Source organism: Lithobates pipiens, unplaced genomic scaffold (genome assembly GCF_037356315.1).
Source record: "Lithobates pipiens isolate NorthernLeopardFrog02 unplaced genomic scaffold, aLitPip1_a1.2 Scaffold_16, whole genome shotgun sequence".
Classification (NCBI taxonomy): Eukaryota; Metazoa; Chordata; class Amphibia; order Anura; family Ranidae; genus Lithobates; species Lithobates pipiens.
In genome coordinates this window covers 260,045,191-260,062,794 of record NW_027507748.1, presented here as the reverse complement: position 1 = coordinate 260,062,794, position 17,604 = coordinate 260,045,191, and the positions used below count along the sequence as shown (strand labels likewise).

The following is a 17,604-nucleotide window of genomic DNA, read 5'->3' as shown; positions in this document are numbered from 1 at the left end:
ATCTTTAAGTCCGACCACGTATTTTCTATTGGATTGAGGTCTGGGCTTTGACTAGGCCATTCCAACACATTTACATGTTTTCCCTTAAACCACTCAAGTGTTTCTCTAGCAGTGTGTTTGGGGTTTGCCATTCTAGCCTCAAAGCACACAGAGTGGTACAGGTTTTGCTCAAGAATATCCCTGTATTTTGCATCATCCATCTTTCCCTCAACTCTGACCAGTTTCCCAGTCCAGACTGCTTAAAAACATCCCCACAGCATGATGCTGCCACCATGTTTCACTGTGGGGATGGTGTTCTTTGGGTGATGTGATGTGTTGGGTTTGTGCCAGACTCAGTTAAGTAATTGCCTGACCATTGTTCCTAATTTTTACTAACAGTATACTGACTGGAATGGTACCAGCTGATTGGAGAAAAGCCAATGTAGCACCAGTATTTAAAAAGGGCCAGAATTAGATACCTGGGAATTACAGACCAGTTAGCCTAACATCAATAGTATGTAAACTCTTGGAGGGGATGATACGGGACTATATACAAGATTTTAGTAATGAAGATGGTATCATTAGCAGTAATCAGCATGGATTCATGAAGAACCGTTCTTGCCAAACCAATCTACTAACCTGCTATGAGGAAGTGAGTTGCCATCTAGATAAAGGAAGGCCCGTAGACATGGTATATCTGTATTTTGCAAAAGCATTTGACACAGTTCCCTATAAATGTTTACTGTACAAAATAAGGTCCATTGGCATGGATCATAGGCAGGACCGTCTTTAATACTGATTGGACCCTGGACCCTGGGCAAACATTTTCTTGGGCTCCCCCCTCCCCATGCAGTTTTGCTCTCCACCTGCTCTGAGACATACAATAAATAGCAGCTAGACTTAAAATCAGTTTACTGTATCAGATCAGGCAGCAATTGCAGCATATCATTACTGCTTAATGACTGGTTGCTAGAGGTTACAGCACACATTACAGCTCACTGATTAGTTGCTTGAGGTTACAGCAAATGATTTCTGCTTGTTAATTGGTTACTAGAGATTACTATAAAGTAATACTGCTCACTGATTGGTTGCTGGAGGTTACAGCACATCATCTCCTCACTGCAGGGGAGCATGATACACATATGAATGCCACCTTTATTTACATATCAATGCTGCCAGCCGCATCTATTTTCTTAGTAATGCCGCCACTATTTACATATGAATGCCGGTTATTTACATGTAAACACAGGGTCTGCAGGTGAGTTATCTGTACACAACAATAGGGCAGAGCTGGGCAGCATTAGTACCATCAATTCACACTGAGATATTGGGACTAAAACTTCAAGGGAATTTACACTGGGATAGTTGGCAAGTATGAGGCAGCTGCTTTGGGCCCCACAACAATGACAGGGCCCAGGGCAGCTGCCCCTTTTGCCCTGCCTTAAAGACGGCCCTGACCATAGGGTGAGTACATGGATTGAAAACTGGCTACAAGGGCGAGTTCAGAAGGTGGTGATAAATGGGGAGTACTCGGAATGATCAGGGGTGGGTAGTGGGATCCCCCAGGGTTCTGTGCTAGGACCATCCTATTTCATTTGTTCATACAAGACCTGAAGCATGACGTAAACAGTTCAGTGGGCCCCACTACCCACCCCTGACCATTCCTAGTACTACTATTTTTGTCCCTTTTTAAATATTGGTGCTACATTGGCTTTTCTCCAATCAGCTGGTACCATTCCAGTCAGTAGACTGTCAGTAAAAATTAGGAACAATGGTCTGGCAATTACTTAACTGAGTTGCCTAAGTACCCTCAAGTGCAAGCCATCTGGTCCCAATGATTTATTAATGTTAAGTTTCCCAAGTTTGATTTTAATTATGTCCTCTGTTAACCATGGAGGTGCTTCCTGTGATGTGTCATGAGGATAAACACTGCCGTTTTGGTTACTGAAGCCCCCGATTCCCTTGTGAAGGCTGAGAAGAAGAATAAATTCAATACCTTTGCCATCTCCCCATTCTTTGTAACCAGATGTTCTTCCTCATTCTTTATGGGGCCAGTATGGTCTTTCCTCCCTTTTTTACTGGACTTTACAGGACTTTTGTTCGCTCTTTTAAATGTATTACACAATGGATTGCATTGGCTAATGCCCTTATTTAATATGCTCTTAAAGCAACCCCATCTCTCCTCTGTGTTTTGTTCCTAATATTTTATCCCAATTTATGCCTTCTAGCAAGGATCGTAGTTTAGCAAGTTATGCAAGATTATTGATGCATTACCCACGGCATTGCGGACCATATGTTAAATCATCTGATAATCTACCAGTTTATATTATCCTGGGGTTTTCTGCTGAACAAAGGCCTGGACTGGGCTAAAGCCATATGCTTATCCCCGTGGGTCATCTGATAAGTGTGTTCTCTGTATGGTGGCGGTTCACTTGTCTGCATTAACATCACTGGGGTGTTCCGTGTGCAATGCAGTGTCACACTATAGACTGTGTTATTTCTTTTTTTATGGGCAGGTTGTCAAATAATTTTCCACTGAGCCACAGATCTATGGTATTCAATTGAGGGTTACATCAACTTGTATAAGGAATCCTGATTGTGAAAAGCAAAGGCCTGGGCTGGGTTAAATCCATCTGCCCTAATTTGCTTGCTATCTAGTAAGCGTGTTTTCTATGAGTTGGTGAGACATTTATCTGTGATTGCATCAGTGTGTTGTCATCCTTTTTGAAGTTTTTCAACCACATACAAATATTGGTACTGTTATTCCCTGCAATTGGATGTATGGACTGTAATTAGCACAATTATTCTCCTTCTCATTTACTCCCTGTTTTGCCAATCTCACATTTGGCAGGGGGAAAAGTCCCGTATCTGGAGGAACAATCTGTTTGCTGCCCACATCGGATGATATATCGATGATATTATCATCATCTGGGATGGCCCCCCCTTCCTCGTGGTACCTTTTGTCCAACTTTGTTGTTGTTTTCCTTGACCTTAAAGTAGGCCATACCAATGGGCAAAATACTTCCAAGCTGCATTTCAAACGCACCTTAAGGCAACTCTTATCTTCATTCCTATAGTTTCCATCACTTGAGGTGGATTAACAACATTCATAAAGGACAGTTTAGTAATTTTCGTTGGAACTGTACAACTGCTCTCTCCACTCTCCTTTCCTATCCCCTTCTTCCCCCACACCCGATCCGACCCCCCTCAAACCTGATCCCCTGCAGCATCCTTGTCTCTGCCCCTCCTACCAGCTTCAGGTGCAGCAGGGGCTTAAAGGGGATCACAGTATGTTTCTTCCACCAGTCTTAGCACCCCTCGGTACTTACCCCTGATCCATGCCTGCTCCAAGTGCCATCCCTCTTTCCCCTCCTGCTACCTGCAGCTGTTGACCAGCACTTAGCTTTGGCAAGCTGTCGGGCTGGAGAGCACAGAGGGGAGGGAGGGCAGTGCAGGTGAAGTTGGGGGTTGGGAGGACTTGGTAAACCCAGCCCCCTCCCTTTAATACAGCAGACATAGGCAGCGATCACTACAAAACGCTTCTATGTTCACTGACAGCTAATCATATTAAAGCGAGTATCAGACTACCAGTTTATGAATGAATAAGGGATCTCATACAGACTCCTTATTTTATTCATGTAAAGTGCTTCAGAGAAAGGGACTTTCTTCAGTCCTTTTCTCTGTCTCAGAAAAAGAGATATAGGGATCTGTGTAGACCTCTGATATCTCACCAAAGACCAGCCCCCCCCCCCCCCAAAAAAAAATATATAAAAAATATCATTGTAAAAAAGTAAAAAAAAAAACAAAAAAAAAAAAAAACATGGAGAGGACTCTGTCAAGCAGATCCGCCTGCTCAGCGGGGGATGAGCAGGCAGATAACAAGTCCGCATCTGCTGTTCTCTGGGGCAGTTGGATGGAAACAGACCACCTGTCTATTTCCATTCGTTAGCATCCAATCCGATCGGCTAGATGGATGGGGAATGGGATCTCCATCCGTCTGTTTTTAGTGGACCGGATCGGATACAGGTGGGTGTAAACGGACACATGTCCATTTAAATCAGCCTCTCTGAAAACTGGACAGACAGACCTGGTCGGTCTGCTTGTGTGAAAGGGACCTAAGGCCTTGTTAACACAGGGCATACACAGCGTACCTTTACAGGGATGCACAGGTGTTCTGTGCATCTCTGTGCAGGCAGTCCCATTGATGTCATTTGGAATGTAGCAACTGCATGAACAGAGCCGTTGCTCCCAATTCGACATCCATGTAGGTCCAGGTGCATGTCCCGGAGCTTACACTGTCTGTATTTGGGGTCGTGCATCCACACCCACATGCATGTCAGATTGGGAACAGCAGCTATGGCTGTGCAGCCGTTGTATCCAAATTGATATATATAGGACTGCCTGTACGTTGATGCACAGAACATCTGTGCATCCCTGTGCGGGTAAACATGGCCTTCCATGGGCATACACTTCAGTATGCCACATGTGAACAATGCTTTAGTAGTAATTTAGCAGGATTTTTTTACGTTGTGTTTATGTGCACTATTAAAGATTTAGTGTATTTTTAGGGAAAATAGCGATATGATGAACACTTGCACAATTATTGCGGGGTCAAAAAATCAGTAGTACTTTTTTTTGCTATACTATAGGTCATGTGCTTTCAGAAAATCTGGTTTAAGAGGAAGTCTGGCTTTAGAGGTCCTCAAATTCTGAAAGCTGTAAGTGAAAAATGGTAACCTCCAAATTTTTTGAGTAAATTGTTTTTATTTTTCAGTTTAAGTACCTTCAGTTTTCACCATTTAACAAAAAGCTGCAATTTAAAATGTACAAACATTTGTTAGTTATTACCTCAAAAAAGTTTTAACTTTTATATTTAGTAGAAATTTAACAGGAATTTTGTACATTTTGTCATGTATGAATCCACTATTATGATTTTAGTGTATTTTTTACGAAAATATTGGTTTGATAAACCTTTGCGCAAATATCTCGGTGCCTTAAAAATCAGTAGCACTTTCCTTTTATTCTACAGGCCATTGGCATTCAGAAAATATATGGTTTGGGGGGGTCATTTACAAACTCTGAAAGTTGTAAGTGAAAAAAGAAAGCCTCTAGATTTTTTGAGAAATGCGTACGTCCGATTTTCACCATTTTTTAAAAAGGCGCAATTTTAACATTTACAAATATTTGTTATTTATTAACTCAATACAGGTTTAGCTTTTACAATTAGAAGGAACTTAGCGGCAATTTTGTAAAATTTGCTGTATTTGTATCTGCTAATAATGATTTTAGTGCATTTTTAGCTAAATTATTGTTTTAGTAAACACTTGCGCAAATATCGTGGGTCTTTCAAAAACTCTGAAAGCTGTAAGTGAAAAATGAAAACGTTCAGATTTTTTGAGAAATGTGGTTATATTTATAGTTTTGTGCACGTTCAATATTCACCATTTCTCAAACAGTTGCAATTTAAAATATACAAATATTTGTTATTAACTCAATACAGGTTAAGCTTTTAAGTTTAGTATGAGTTTTTGTATTTGCTAATAATGATTTTTTGCGAAAATATTGCTTTGTTAAACATTTGCGCAAATATCGTGGGATCTTCAAAATCAGTAGCAAATTCTTTTTATTCCACTGGTCATGTGCTTTCAGAAAATATATGGTTTGAAAGTTGAAAGTGAAAAATGAAAACCTTCAGATTTTTTGAAAAATTTGGATATTTACATTTTTTGCATATGTTCAGTTTTCCCCATCTCGCAAAAAGGTGCAATCTAAAATTTACAAATATTGGTTATTTAACCACTTTCCGCCTGGCCTATAGCAAAATGGCAGCCGGGCGATGGTTGCCTTACCCTGACTGGGCGTCATATGGATCACAGCGATCGGTGGTGCTACACTGATCTTGGTAAAGAGCCTCCGACTACTGACCTCAGCACCCTGCTGTTCATTTTCTTCTACAGTGTGGCTATGCAGGAGCTTCAACTTTGCTTTGCAGTAAATTATAGCCATCACTAACCTAGCCATTTTCTTTCACCATTATCCTCATTCACATTCATCTTTTTCTAGCTGTTTTCCACCATTTGGAAAGATGTTTTAAAGCAAGTCATTGTATGACTATATTATGTACTTCTGTTACATAATCACTTCCTGTTAGGTGATAATTAACAGAAAAGGTCTGTTCTTTGCCCAGGTGTGTCTGCAGATTATGAAGTTGTAATGTACACGAAAAAGCAGGCACATTTGACAGACACACTGCAGTGGACGGATATGTCTTCCAAAAGTACTATTTCTTCATGTGGAGTCCTCTATGATCCTATCATGGGTACATCACCTCCACAGAAAGGTAGGGGGCACAGTTGTATTAAATTTTAGGTATTTTAAATACATTTTATATTAAGTATGATATGAATTACATACTTTAAGTAAAAAATAGCACTCAAATCCAATGACTATGCATGGTTTCAAACACAGTTTTTATTTTTAGAACACTGTAATAAGTATATAAACATGATAGTAAAGAAAAATGTAGATATTTATCCCTCAAATTGTCTTGGTGAACACTATCACATTGACAGAAAGCTAGCGGAAACTAAATTTTGAGTTGCCACTAGAGCAAGACGTTGAGGAAAGTTCCCCAGAGGAGGATAACTATTCCTTTTGCGTGTTCAGGGCAGAAAATTAAGGGAAATCTTCCCAGCGGAATGGAGGGTGCAAAACAAAATCCAGTTCAGGCTTTAAACTGTATCAATTCTATTTACAACTAAAAATTATTTTAAAAAAGTATTTTTACACACATTTTAATGGTCACATCATTAAAGCAGTCACTGTTATTTCTATACAAGTTTTTCAAGTTGAATAAAAAAGTTACAGGAACCATGCCATTGATTGTTTTACTTTACAATTTGTACACGTTTCTTCTAAAACTCTTGTATCCCTTCCTAAAATGTTTGCTAGCTTTAAAACTGATTGCTAGCAGTTTATTTATTTGTATACTAACTGTGGTGCATGACACACTCTTGGCATCCCTAAGATGACAGGAGCAGAGTCAGGTAGAAAAATAATGCAACTCTAGCATGTATGTGGAGAAACATCTGCATTGGTTGCCCCAGTGGCAGGAAAACAGGGTACTTGGAGAAAGAACAGAATAGTATGGTAGCAGCAGCACCTTTAATCTCTGAAATAGGTCAAAACCAGAGGTTAGTGTGTCATAATGTGTAAGTATGTTATGCATACTTGCACAATATAACAAATACTGCTGTGGTCAGCACCCACTAAAGATCCACTTTAGCTAAATTGGCTGCTTCTTGGAATCACTTATCTTAGATGTGCTCCTCAAGCATCAAAAAGACACACAGTCATGAGTTTCAGTTAATCAGTTGTTACACCTACAACAGATTGTTTAGGTTCTTATTCCACTATTGTTTGTTATTCCTTTATTTGCCACATTTAAAGTTATTTCACTAAAGTTTGAATAGGCAATTGCAAGGTCTCGTTTCATCTGTTCCAGTGTTCATTGTGACATCAAATTTCGATTTAATTTTAGTCATAATCTTTTGACTAAAATACCATTTTGTTTCAATTGTTTTATTGCGTTTTAGCAAGAAAAACAAACAACAGACAAAACTGTCATACATTATATGTTAAAAAGAATCATTTAGTGAATGCATATGACAGAAAAATTAAGCGTAAATGAATGAAATTAAGCGTAAATGAATGATAAACAGCGGAGTTACTACTAAGTTTAGTCGATCATTATGGTAATAGTAATGGTCTCCAACCCTGGATACCCCATTGGGGACAAACTGTGTCCGGGGGGGGGCTTGGGGAGACAACAACATTGTCTGCAGTTCTCCTTTATGCAATTTATGAAATAAAAATAAATTTTATGAAAACTTTGTAAAGTACATGCATAAAGATTCCGTTAAGTTTTTCGTTAAAGAATCTGATCAATACTTAGGATATTAAAATGCCATTTTAGTTTTAGTAGTATTTTAGTCTTTTGACTAAAATGCCATTTTAGTCATATTTATTCATTTGAATTGTTTTAGTTTTAGTCGTATTTTAGTCGACTAAAATCTCCAGTACATTTTAGTTGTCTCAAATTGAATGGGTTTAGTTACATTTGAATGCGTTATTTAAGTTTTTTTTAGAATTGCCAAACTCATATACTCCTGGAGTAAAATTCTAATAACATATTATTTATGGTAAGGTTTGAACATGCACTACAGACACAGATTTAGCTGTTGCAATATATAACGTCTTATATAACGTCTTATATAAAAAGCAAATATATTACTTTTTGACAAGCAAAAGTACAACTTGAAAATATAGAAAGCCACAAAAAACTGTAAACTCTATTGGCTGTAATGCCATTGCACGTATTACCTGAACATAAGCCTTTTTCTTAATTTTTTTTCTTTTAGCAGCTTAAGAGATACCCCCTACATATTCTTATGTGGTAGTGCAGTGTTAATTTTGATGTCAAATTTCAATTTAGTTTTAGTCATAGTCTTTTGACTAAAATGCCATTTTAATTTCAGTCGTATTTTAGACATTTTAACTGTTTTCGTTTTAGTGGTATTTTAATTGACTAAAATAGTATTAATTTAGTTGGCGAAAATATTTTGTCAATGAAATTAACACTGATCTGTTTCCCTTATTCTGTTACATATTTGGATACCATTTTCAGGATGGTATAGAGTTGTATGAGCCAAAAAATGTGGCTATTTTCTGTATGTATGTATGTATGTATGTATGTATGTATGTATGTATTAAAAAGTAAGGGATATGTGATGCCAGCAACTTTGTAGCAGCTATAAATATTTTCTCTGGTGATTTGTAGCTGGCTTAAAAAGGAAGAGCATATTTTTCCTGTGATAATCATTAAAAGCTTTTTGTGGCAGTAATGTTTTTTGCGGCCTCTGTGAGCTTGCTCCAACTTCCTGTTTGCTCTGCTCCTTAGTGTTCACCATTGAAATCCATGCGTCTGGTGCCCTGCATGAAGATTGGAGGACCAGACGCATGGATAAGGGGAGTGGCGCCCCTGCGCCCTGCATTACGGTCCGCCACTTGTAGATGGTGTAATTTATCTTTCCCTTTTTGTTGTCATTCTGTGCTCTTAGTGAAATACACAGACTTCTGAGTGACCTCACACTAGGTAAAAAGACAACTGATAATATTTCTGGTTTTAGTAAATACCAACAGAGACAAATTTGGAGTTTGAAGGTACTAACAATCAATAGCAATTGATATTAGAAAAATATATAATTTTATTAGACAAATATAAAAAAACAATTGGTATAAAAACAGGCCACAATGGAACTCAGTGGTCGCTATACAAACAAATTGGTGCCTTTACATGTTTCACCACAATTGTGGCTTCTTCTGGAGCTTTTGTAGGTCCATCTTACATTACCACTAAAACACAAGACATAAAACAAAACAAAATTATAATGCGATATAAATACAACAAAAATGAAAAACATGAAAATGTTTCTATCAAATTAATTAAATCTTGTATTTATTTTATTAACATAACATATGGATCATTTGATGTATGCACTCTCACTCCTACAACCAGTTCCTTACCACCGTATTGTAAAATGACGGGGGCAGGAACTGTTCCTCCCTCCGGGTGGGCGTCATAGGATGTCCCCTGCTTCCCAGCATTGTGGAGAAAGCACACGCCACCGGGGGACCCAATGCGCATCCCCGGTGGCCGCGATGTCCGCTGGGCACCCGCGATTGCCCGGTAACAGAGCCGGGACGTGGATCTGTGTGTGTAAACACAAAAATCCACGTCCTGTCAGAGGAAGGAGAACTGATCAGATGTTCCTTGTACAGAGGAACACCGATCGGTCTCCTCCCCTCATCAGTCCCCTCCCCCCCACCATTAGAATCACTCCCTAGGACACACATTTAACCCCTAAAGCACCCCCTATTCTTAACACCTTCCCTGCCAGTCACATTTATGCAGTAATTGGTGCATTTTTTATAGCACCGATCGATTTATAAATGTGAATGGTCCCAAAATAGTGTCAAAATTGTCCGATCTGTCTGCTGCAATGTCACAGTCATGATAAAAATCGCAGCTCACTGTGATTAGTAGTAAAAAAATTTAAATAAGTAATAAAAATTACATATATGTCCCCTATTTTGTAGACGCTATAACTTTTGCGAAAACCAATAAATATACGCTTATTGGGATTTTTCTTTACCAAACATATGTAAAAGAATACATATCCGCCTAAACTGAGGATATTTTTATTTATTTTTTTAAATTGGATATTTATTATAGCAAAAGTAATAAATACTGTGCTTTTTTTCAAGGGGGTGAAAATGCCCTGTACTGAAGTGTTTAAGAAGGTCACGGTTCCAAGGAGCTGATCTTACCAACATAGGCGATTCTGACTATGGGGCAGTTTGCCCTTATGTGAATACCCACTGTTGGATTATGTTCATGTAAATTTCTTTCACTGGATTGACAATGCTTCTCTTTGCATAGTAGTCACCTATTTAGGATGGTTTTTGTCCCTGGTGACCATTTGGGTGCTTAAGGGAATACAAACAACTGTGGTGAATTTAATTGTTATCTTTTCTTGTCCCTTTTTAGTCTATTAAAACAGTGTAGTGTTCATTTTGAACACTAGGTGGTGTTCTGTGAAGTATTCTTGGTCTTTATAATTTACAGCTGAGAAGGGGGGAAGTCTCAATATGGCTGTGGCAGCTTCATGCCAGCATGGCTTATCTTTCCCAATTAGAATCCTTCCCCATGATTGCAGACACACCTGGCCCGATTGTGTTGATTATGACTGATGTGGGGGATGACTAGGAATTGACCGTGGTTTTTTTTTCCCAGTGCCAAAGTTTGCTTTTGAAGGGGATGGTGGAATAGCCTAGTGAGGTCAAATGCCTTGAACACACGCATAGTTGCCAACATTGTAAAAAAAATGTATAGGAACACTTTTTTGTGCTGTAGGTGGAGTTGTATTATAATTAGGGGTGGGGTGCGCTTTGTAGGCGTAACATAGCAAAGAAAATGTGGTGTGGCTTGTGTAAAATGGTGGGCATGGCTTATATGGGCGTGGTTCAAATGGGGGTGTGGTTAGAGTCTGAGATGAATGAGAGATGGTGAAAGAAAGGGTAAAAGAGGGAGGGAGGGAGGGAGAGAGAAAGAAGGAAAGAAGGAGGGAAGTAGACAGAAGGAAGGAAAGAGGGATGGAGGGGGAACAGGCCCAGATTCTGCATCACAATAGAAATGTGTATTCCAGAGTTTAACAAATCAGCAGATAAAGATACTCCAAACACCTGGTGTTAGCGCTTCAATCATCCAAGCACCATGGTAGTTGTGGTGTCAGGATGATTGAAGCGCATTCTTACTATTATTACATTGTAATATAGAATGAAATCATTCAACTCACCATAATCCATAATCAGTGGGACCCCTCAGTGTGTCGCCTGCCACGTCGTCTGCCACCAGATGCCATCAGGTGCCCCCATCAAAGTCTGTCCTTACATCAGGTGCCCCCAAGTACATCTAATAAAAAATGGTACCACCTTGGAGTTTAGGCAGGGGTTGTACGGCATTTAGAGATTTAACCACTTAAGGACCGGAAAGTTTTCGTTCTGTCTTCCATTCACATATTCTGCGACCACGAATCCACAAGGGTGGACTTCAACAACCAGATGATGGCGCCGTACCTAGTTGCCCGTAAGGCCAGACGCTGCTTTAAAAAAGTGTCTGTATACTTATTTCAATTGGCTCTGCTGAACGCTTATGTGCTATAAAAAGCGTCAGGGTGAATTGGATCCTTCCTAAAATTCCAGGAAGAGATCATCACAGCCTATTTGTTTGCAACTTCCCAATGCAAATACAGTCAGCCACATGAGAGGCTATGCTAATGCCTTATGCTAATACCCAACTAGCAACAGACAGCATGGATTCATGAAAGACAGAGGTTGTCAAATCTGATTTCTTTTTATGAAGAGGTAAGTAAAACCTTGAACAGAGGGGTGGCGGTGGACGTGGTATACTTGGATTTTGCAAAAACGTTCGACACAATGTTTGTAAATGGATAGAAAACTGGCTAAAAGACAGAATCCGGAGAGTAGTGATTAATGATTCATACTCTGAATGGTCTAAAGTTATCAGTGGTGTACCCCAAGGTTCAGTGCTGGAACCCTTACTTTTTAACATCTTTATAAATGATATTGGGTCTGGGATCAAAAGTAAAATTTCTGTCTTTGCAGATGACACCAAGATATGCAGTGGAATAACGTCCTTACAGGATGTCTACAATTTACAAGCCGACCTCAATGCTCTGTCTAACTGGGTGACTATGTGGCAGATGAGGTTTAATGTTGATAAATGTAAAGTTATGCACTTGGGGGCTAAGAATATGCATGCATCCTACATGCTAGGGGAGCACAACAAGGGGAATCTGTGGGGGAGAAGGATCTGGGGGTTTTGGTAGATCATAAGCTCAATAATAACATGCAATACCAAGCTGCGGTTTCCAAAGCGAGCAAAGTCCTTTCTTGTATTAAGAGAGGTATGGTCTCCAGAGAGAGAGAGATATAATTTTGCCCCTTTTCAAATCATTAGTAAGACCTCACCTGGAATATGCAGTTCACTTTTGGGCACCAGTTCTCAAAAAGGATATCGGGGAACTGGAGAAAGTGCAGAGAAGGGCAACCAAACTGATAAGAGGCATGGAGGAACTCAGCTATGAGGAAAGGTTAGAGGAACTGAATTTATTCACTCTTGAGAAGAGGAGAATAAGGGGGGATATGATCAACATGTTCAAATATATAAGGGGTCCATATAGTGAACTTGGGGTTGAGTTATTCTCTGTACGGTCAACCCAGAGGACACGGCGGCACTCTTTACATCTAGAGGAAAAGAGATTTCATCTTGAAATACGGAAAGGTTTCTTCACAGAAAGAGCTGTGAAAATGTGGAATAGACTCCCGCCAGAGGTGGTTATGGCCTGCTCAGTAGATTGCTTTAAGAAATGCCTGGATACTTTCCTGAATGTACATAATATAACTGGATACTAACATTTATAGGTAAAGTTGATCCAGGGAGAATCCGATTGCCTCTTGGGAGATCAGGAAGGAATTTTTTCCCCTGCTGTAGCAAATTGGAGCATGCTCTGCTGGGGTTTTTTTTTTTTGCCTTCCTCTGGATCAACTGTGGGCATAAAATTGGGTATATTGGATTGTACGATATTTTTTATTTATTTATTGTTTTTAAGGTTGAACTGGATGGACTTGTGTCTTTTTTCAACCTGACTAACTATGTAACTAGTGTATGGTAGCGATGGAAACAGTCACTGATGCAGAGACCAGGTAGGTCAGGACAGGTGGGACAATAAAAGCGCACATCACGCCTATATTAGTGTTTTCTATAGACACAACATCTTCTTTGAGGTGTTCTTTGGGTAGAGGTACCATGGAGGACATCCGGAAAATGCCTCTCATGCAGCCGGCTCACTGCATTTGCATTGGGAATAATAATAATAGGTTGTATTCGTGGACAAAGGGGCTTCCCAGTCACCATTGGAATTTGGACTGTCACATCTGCGTGAATGGAGGACAGAACGAAAACATTCTGCGTTTCCCTCCACTTCACTCCAAGCAATTTAATACACTTCAAGCAGGCTCTCTCCCCCCATCTAAGTCAGGATTCCAAGGCTGGCATGGTTGCCATTAGTGGCGCAGGGTTATTTTGTTGGGCGGTGGGGTTGTGTGGCGGGGGGTAAGCTCACTTTCTGGTTGCTGTCTGGCTTACCAGTGCCCATCAATGCTGACCATTAAACTGACATACCTAACTGACATACACACGCACAGACCTACCTAACTGACATATACTGACCTACATACACTGACCTACCTGACACACACTGACCTACACACACTGACCTACCTGACAGGCATACATTGACCTACCTGACCCACATTGACCTATACTGACCTACACTGACCTATACTGACCTACACTGACATACATACACTGACCTACCTACCTGACTTACATACACTTACTTACCTGACATACACACACTGACTGACCTACCTGACCAGGAGGAGACACACTTTATTTGTCCAGGTCCTGCAGCAGAAGCTCAGCCGTAGTGCTGGTGTGCGAGGCAGCCAGAGGAGAGGAGGAGAGCCGCCTGCCTGAGCGCCGAGCAGGGGATCAATGTGGCACGGCGGCTGGATTGTAATTCCTGCCTTCTGGAGCCTTCTTCCTGTTTCAGTCACAGCAAACTGGCAGACAGGGCCAGACTGGGAATAGAAACCAGCCCTGGAAAAAATTTCATACCAGCTCCACAGCATTATTATACCAGAGCAGCAGCACAACGTCATTTTTCACCCCCCCCCCCCCCCCCCCGAGTGGTCTCCCACTCTTGACTCCTCTCCAGAGTCCCTCAGAGACTAGACATGATACAGGAGATGGTCAGAGACTGCAGACTTGATGCAAGAGCTCAATGCAGCCTCACCAGTGCCCATCAAATGCAGCCTCACTGTCCCTATCAATGCAGCCTCACTGTCCCTATCAATGCAGCCTCACTGTCCCTATCAATGCAGCCTCACTGTCCCTATCAATGCAGCCTCACTGTCCCTATCAATGCAGCCTCACTGTCCTATCAATGCAGCCTCACTGTCCCTATCAATGCAGCCTCACTGTCCCTATCAATGCAGCCTCACTGTCCCTATCAATGCAGCCTCACTGTCCCTATCAATGCAGCCTCACTGTCCCTATCAATGCAGCCTCACTGTCCCTATCAATGCAGCCTCACTGTCCCTATCAATGCAGCCTCACTGTCCCTATCAATGCAGCCTCACTGTCCCTATCAATGCAGCCTCACTGTCCCTATCAATGCAGCCTCACTGTCCCTATCAATGCAGCCTCACTGTCCCTATCAATGCAGCCTCACTGTCCCTATCAATGCAGCCTCACTGTCCCTATCAATGCAGCCTCACTGTCCCTATCAATGCAGCCTCACTGTCCCTATCAATGCAGCCTCACTGTCCCTATCAATGCAGCCTCACTGTCCCTATCAATGCAGCCCCACTGTGCCCACCAATGCAGCCCCACTGTGCCCACCAATGCAGCCCCACTGTGCCCACCAATGCAGCCCCACTGTGCCCACCAATGCAGCCCCACTGTGCCCACCAATGCAGCCCCACTGTGCCCACCAATGCAGCCCCACTGTGCCCACCAATGCAGCCTCACTTTGCCCACAAATGCAGCCTCACTTTGCCCACAAATGCAGCCTCACTTTGCCCACAAATGCAGCCTCACTTTGCCCACAAATGCAGCCTCACTTTGCCCACAAATGCAGCCTCACTGTGCCCACAAATGCAGCCTCACTTTGCCCACAAATGCAGCCTCACTTTGCCCACAAATGCAGCCTCACTTTGCCCACAAATGCAGCCTCACTTTGCCCACAAATGCAGCCTCACTGTGCCCACCAATGCAGCCTCACTGTGCCCATCAATGCAGCCTCACTGTGCCCATCAATGCAGCCTCACTGTGCCCACCAATGCAGCCCCACTGTGCCCACAAAAGCAGCCTCACTTTGCCCACAAAAGCAGCCTCACTTTGCCCACAAATGCAGCCTCACTTTGCCCACAAATGCAGCCTCACTTTGCCCACAAATGCAGCCTCACTTTGCCCACAAATGCAGCCTCACTGTGCCCATCAATGCAGCCTCACTGTGCCCATCAATGCAGCCTCACTGTGCCCACCAATGCAGCCTCACTGTGCCCATCAATGCAGCCTCACTGTGCCCATCAATGCAGCCTCACTGTGCCCATCAATGCAGCCTCACTGTGCCCATCAATGCAGCCTCACTGTGCCCATCAATGCAGCCTCACTGTGCCCATCAATGCAGCCTCACTGTGCCCATCAATGCAGCCTCACTGTGTCCATCAAAAGCAGCTTTACTGTGCCATGAATACAGTCTCACTGTGCCCATCATTGCATCCCCTCCTGTGCTCCATGTCCCAGTCTGTAGTCTCTGTCTGTGGGAAGGTGTGTTGTTGATGCTCGGTATGGTACCTTGCATGTCAGCAGGATATTCATTATGGCCAGCAGCAGGCAGGGTCTGTTCTTGTTTTGGATGGGGACAGTGCTCCTTCCAGAGGATATGTTTGCTGTGAGATGAAGTGGTCCCTGGCCACCCGCATCTTCAGCCGTCCTCATTTTCCGGCCCCAGTCAGCCTGTCCTCTGGTCCTGGGGAAGTGGAGAGCACTGGGTGGGAGCTGGAGAGAAGGGGGAGCAGAGAGTAATGGTGGTGTTGGAGAACACATGGGTGGGGGCAAAGAGCAGGTGGGAGTGGAGATCACAGGGGTGGGGAGCGGAGAGCGCTGGGGGGAACTTGAGAGCACTGGGGGGGGGGCAAAAAGAACAGGGGTGGAGAGCACGGTAGGCTGAGAGCACTGGGGAGGCCTAAGAGTGTGGGATGGTGAAGAGCACTGGGGGGGGGGCAGAAAAACGGGGGTGGAGAGCACGGGGGCTGGAGAGTATTGGGGGGTACAAAGAGCAGGGGGGAGCGGAGAGCAATGGGGGGGGGAGCTTGAGAGCACCAGTGGCGGACAGAAAGAACAGGGGTGGAAACCACGTGGGGACTGGAGAGCACTATGGGGGTTGGAGAGTAGTGGTAGGGTTGGAGAGCACATGGGTGGGGGCAAAATGCAGGGGGGAGTGGAGCGTGCTGGGGGAAGCCAAAAAGAATAGGGGTGGAGAGCACGGGGGGGTAGAGAGCACTGGGGGGGGGGCTGGAGAGCACCAGGGGGCCAGAAAGAACAGGGGTGGGGAGAATGGGAGGCTGGAGAGCACTGGGGTGGGGGCTGGAGAGTGATGGGGAGAGCACTGGGGGGAGAAAGAACAGGGAGGAGAGCACATGGGGGAGTGGAGAACACTGGGGGGAGTGGAGAACACTGGGAGGAAAAGAACAGGGGGAGAGCACTGGGGGGGGGGGGAAGAACAGGGGGGAGAGCACTGGGGGGAGTGGAGAGCACGGGGGTGAGAGAGAACAGGGGGGAGAGCACTGGGGGGGAGAACAGGGGGGGAGCACTGGAGGGGAGTGGAGAGCACTGGGAGGGAGAACGGGGGGAGAGCACTGGGATGGTGGCTAGAGAAGGATGGAGTGAGCTGAAGAGCAGGGGGGAAGCAAGAACAGGGGAGGAGAGAACTGTGGGGGGGGCAGGAGAGTGTGATGGTGGAGGAGAGCACTGGGGGGCAGCAGAGTGTGGTGGTGGAGAGAACTGGGGGGGGCAGGAGAGTGTGGTGGTGGAGGAGAGCACTGGGGGGGCAGGAGAGTGTGGTGGTGGAGGAGAGCATGGGGGGCAGGAGAGTGTGGTGGTGGAGGAGAGCACTGGGGGGGCAGGAGAGTGTGGTGGTGGAGGAGAGCTCTGGGGGGGGGGGCAGGAGAGTGTGGTGGTGGAGGAGAGCTCTGGGGGGGGGCAGGAGAGTGTGGTGGTGGAGGAGAGCTCTGGGGGGGGCAGGAGAGTGTGGTGGTGGAGGAGAGCTCTGGGGGGGGGCAGGGAGCACAAGGTGAACTGGGGGGCAGTAAAATAAGTTGGATAGCAGTCCCCCGTCGATCCTTTCCAGGCAC

The 17,604-nt window shown here is 43.6% G+C and overlaps 1 protein-coding gene across 1 annotated transcript in view; it reads left to right on the top strand.

The window, feature by feature from the left end:
• Positions 1 to 6,198: 6,198 nt before the first annotated feature.
• Positions 6,199 to 17,604, top strand: part of AMPD2 (adenosine monophosphate deaminase 2) — a 304,820-nt gene continuing 293,414 nt past the window's right edge. Inside the window, exon 1 of the mRNA XM_077481332.1 lies at positions 6,199 to 6,319. Within this exon, the coding sequence (XP_077337458.1) occupies positions 6,244 to 6,319 (76 nt within the window). The 5' untranslated portion in view covers positions 6,199 to 6,243. The remainder of the gene's footprint in view (positions 6,320 to 17,604) is intronic.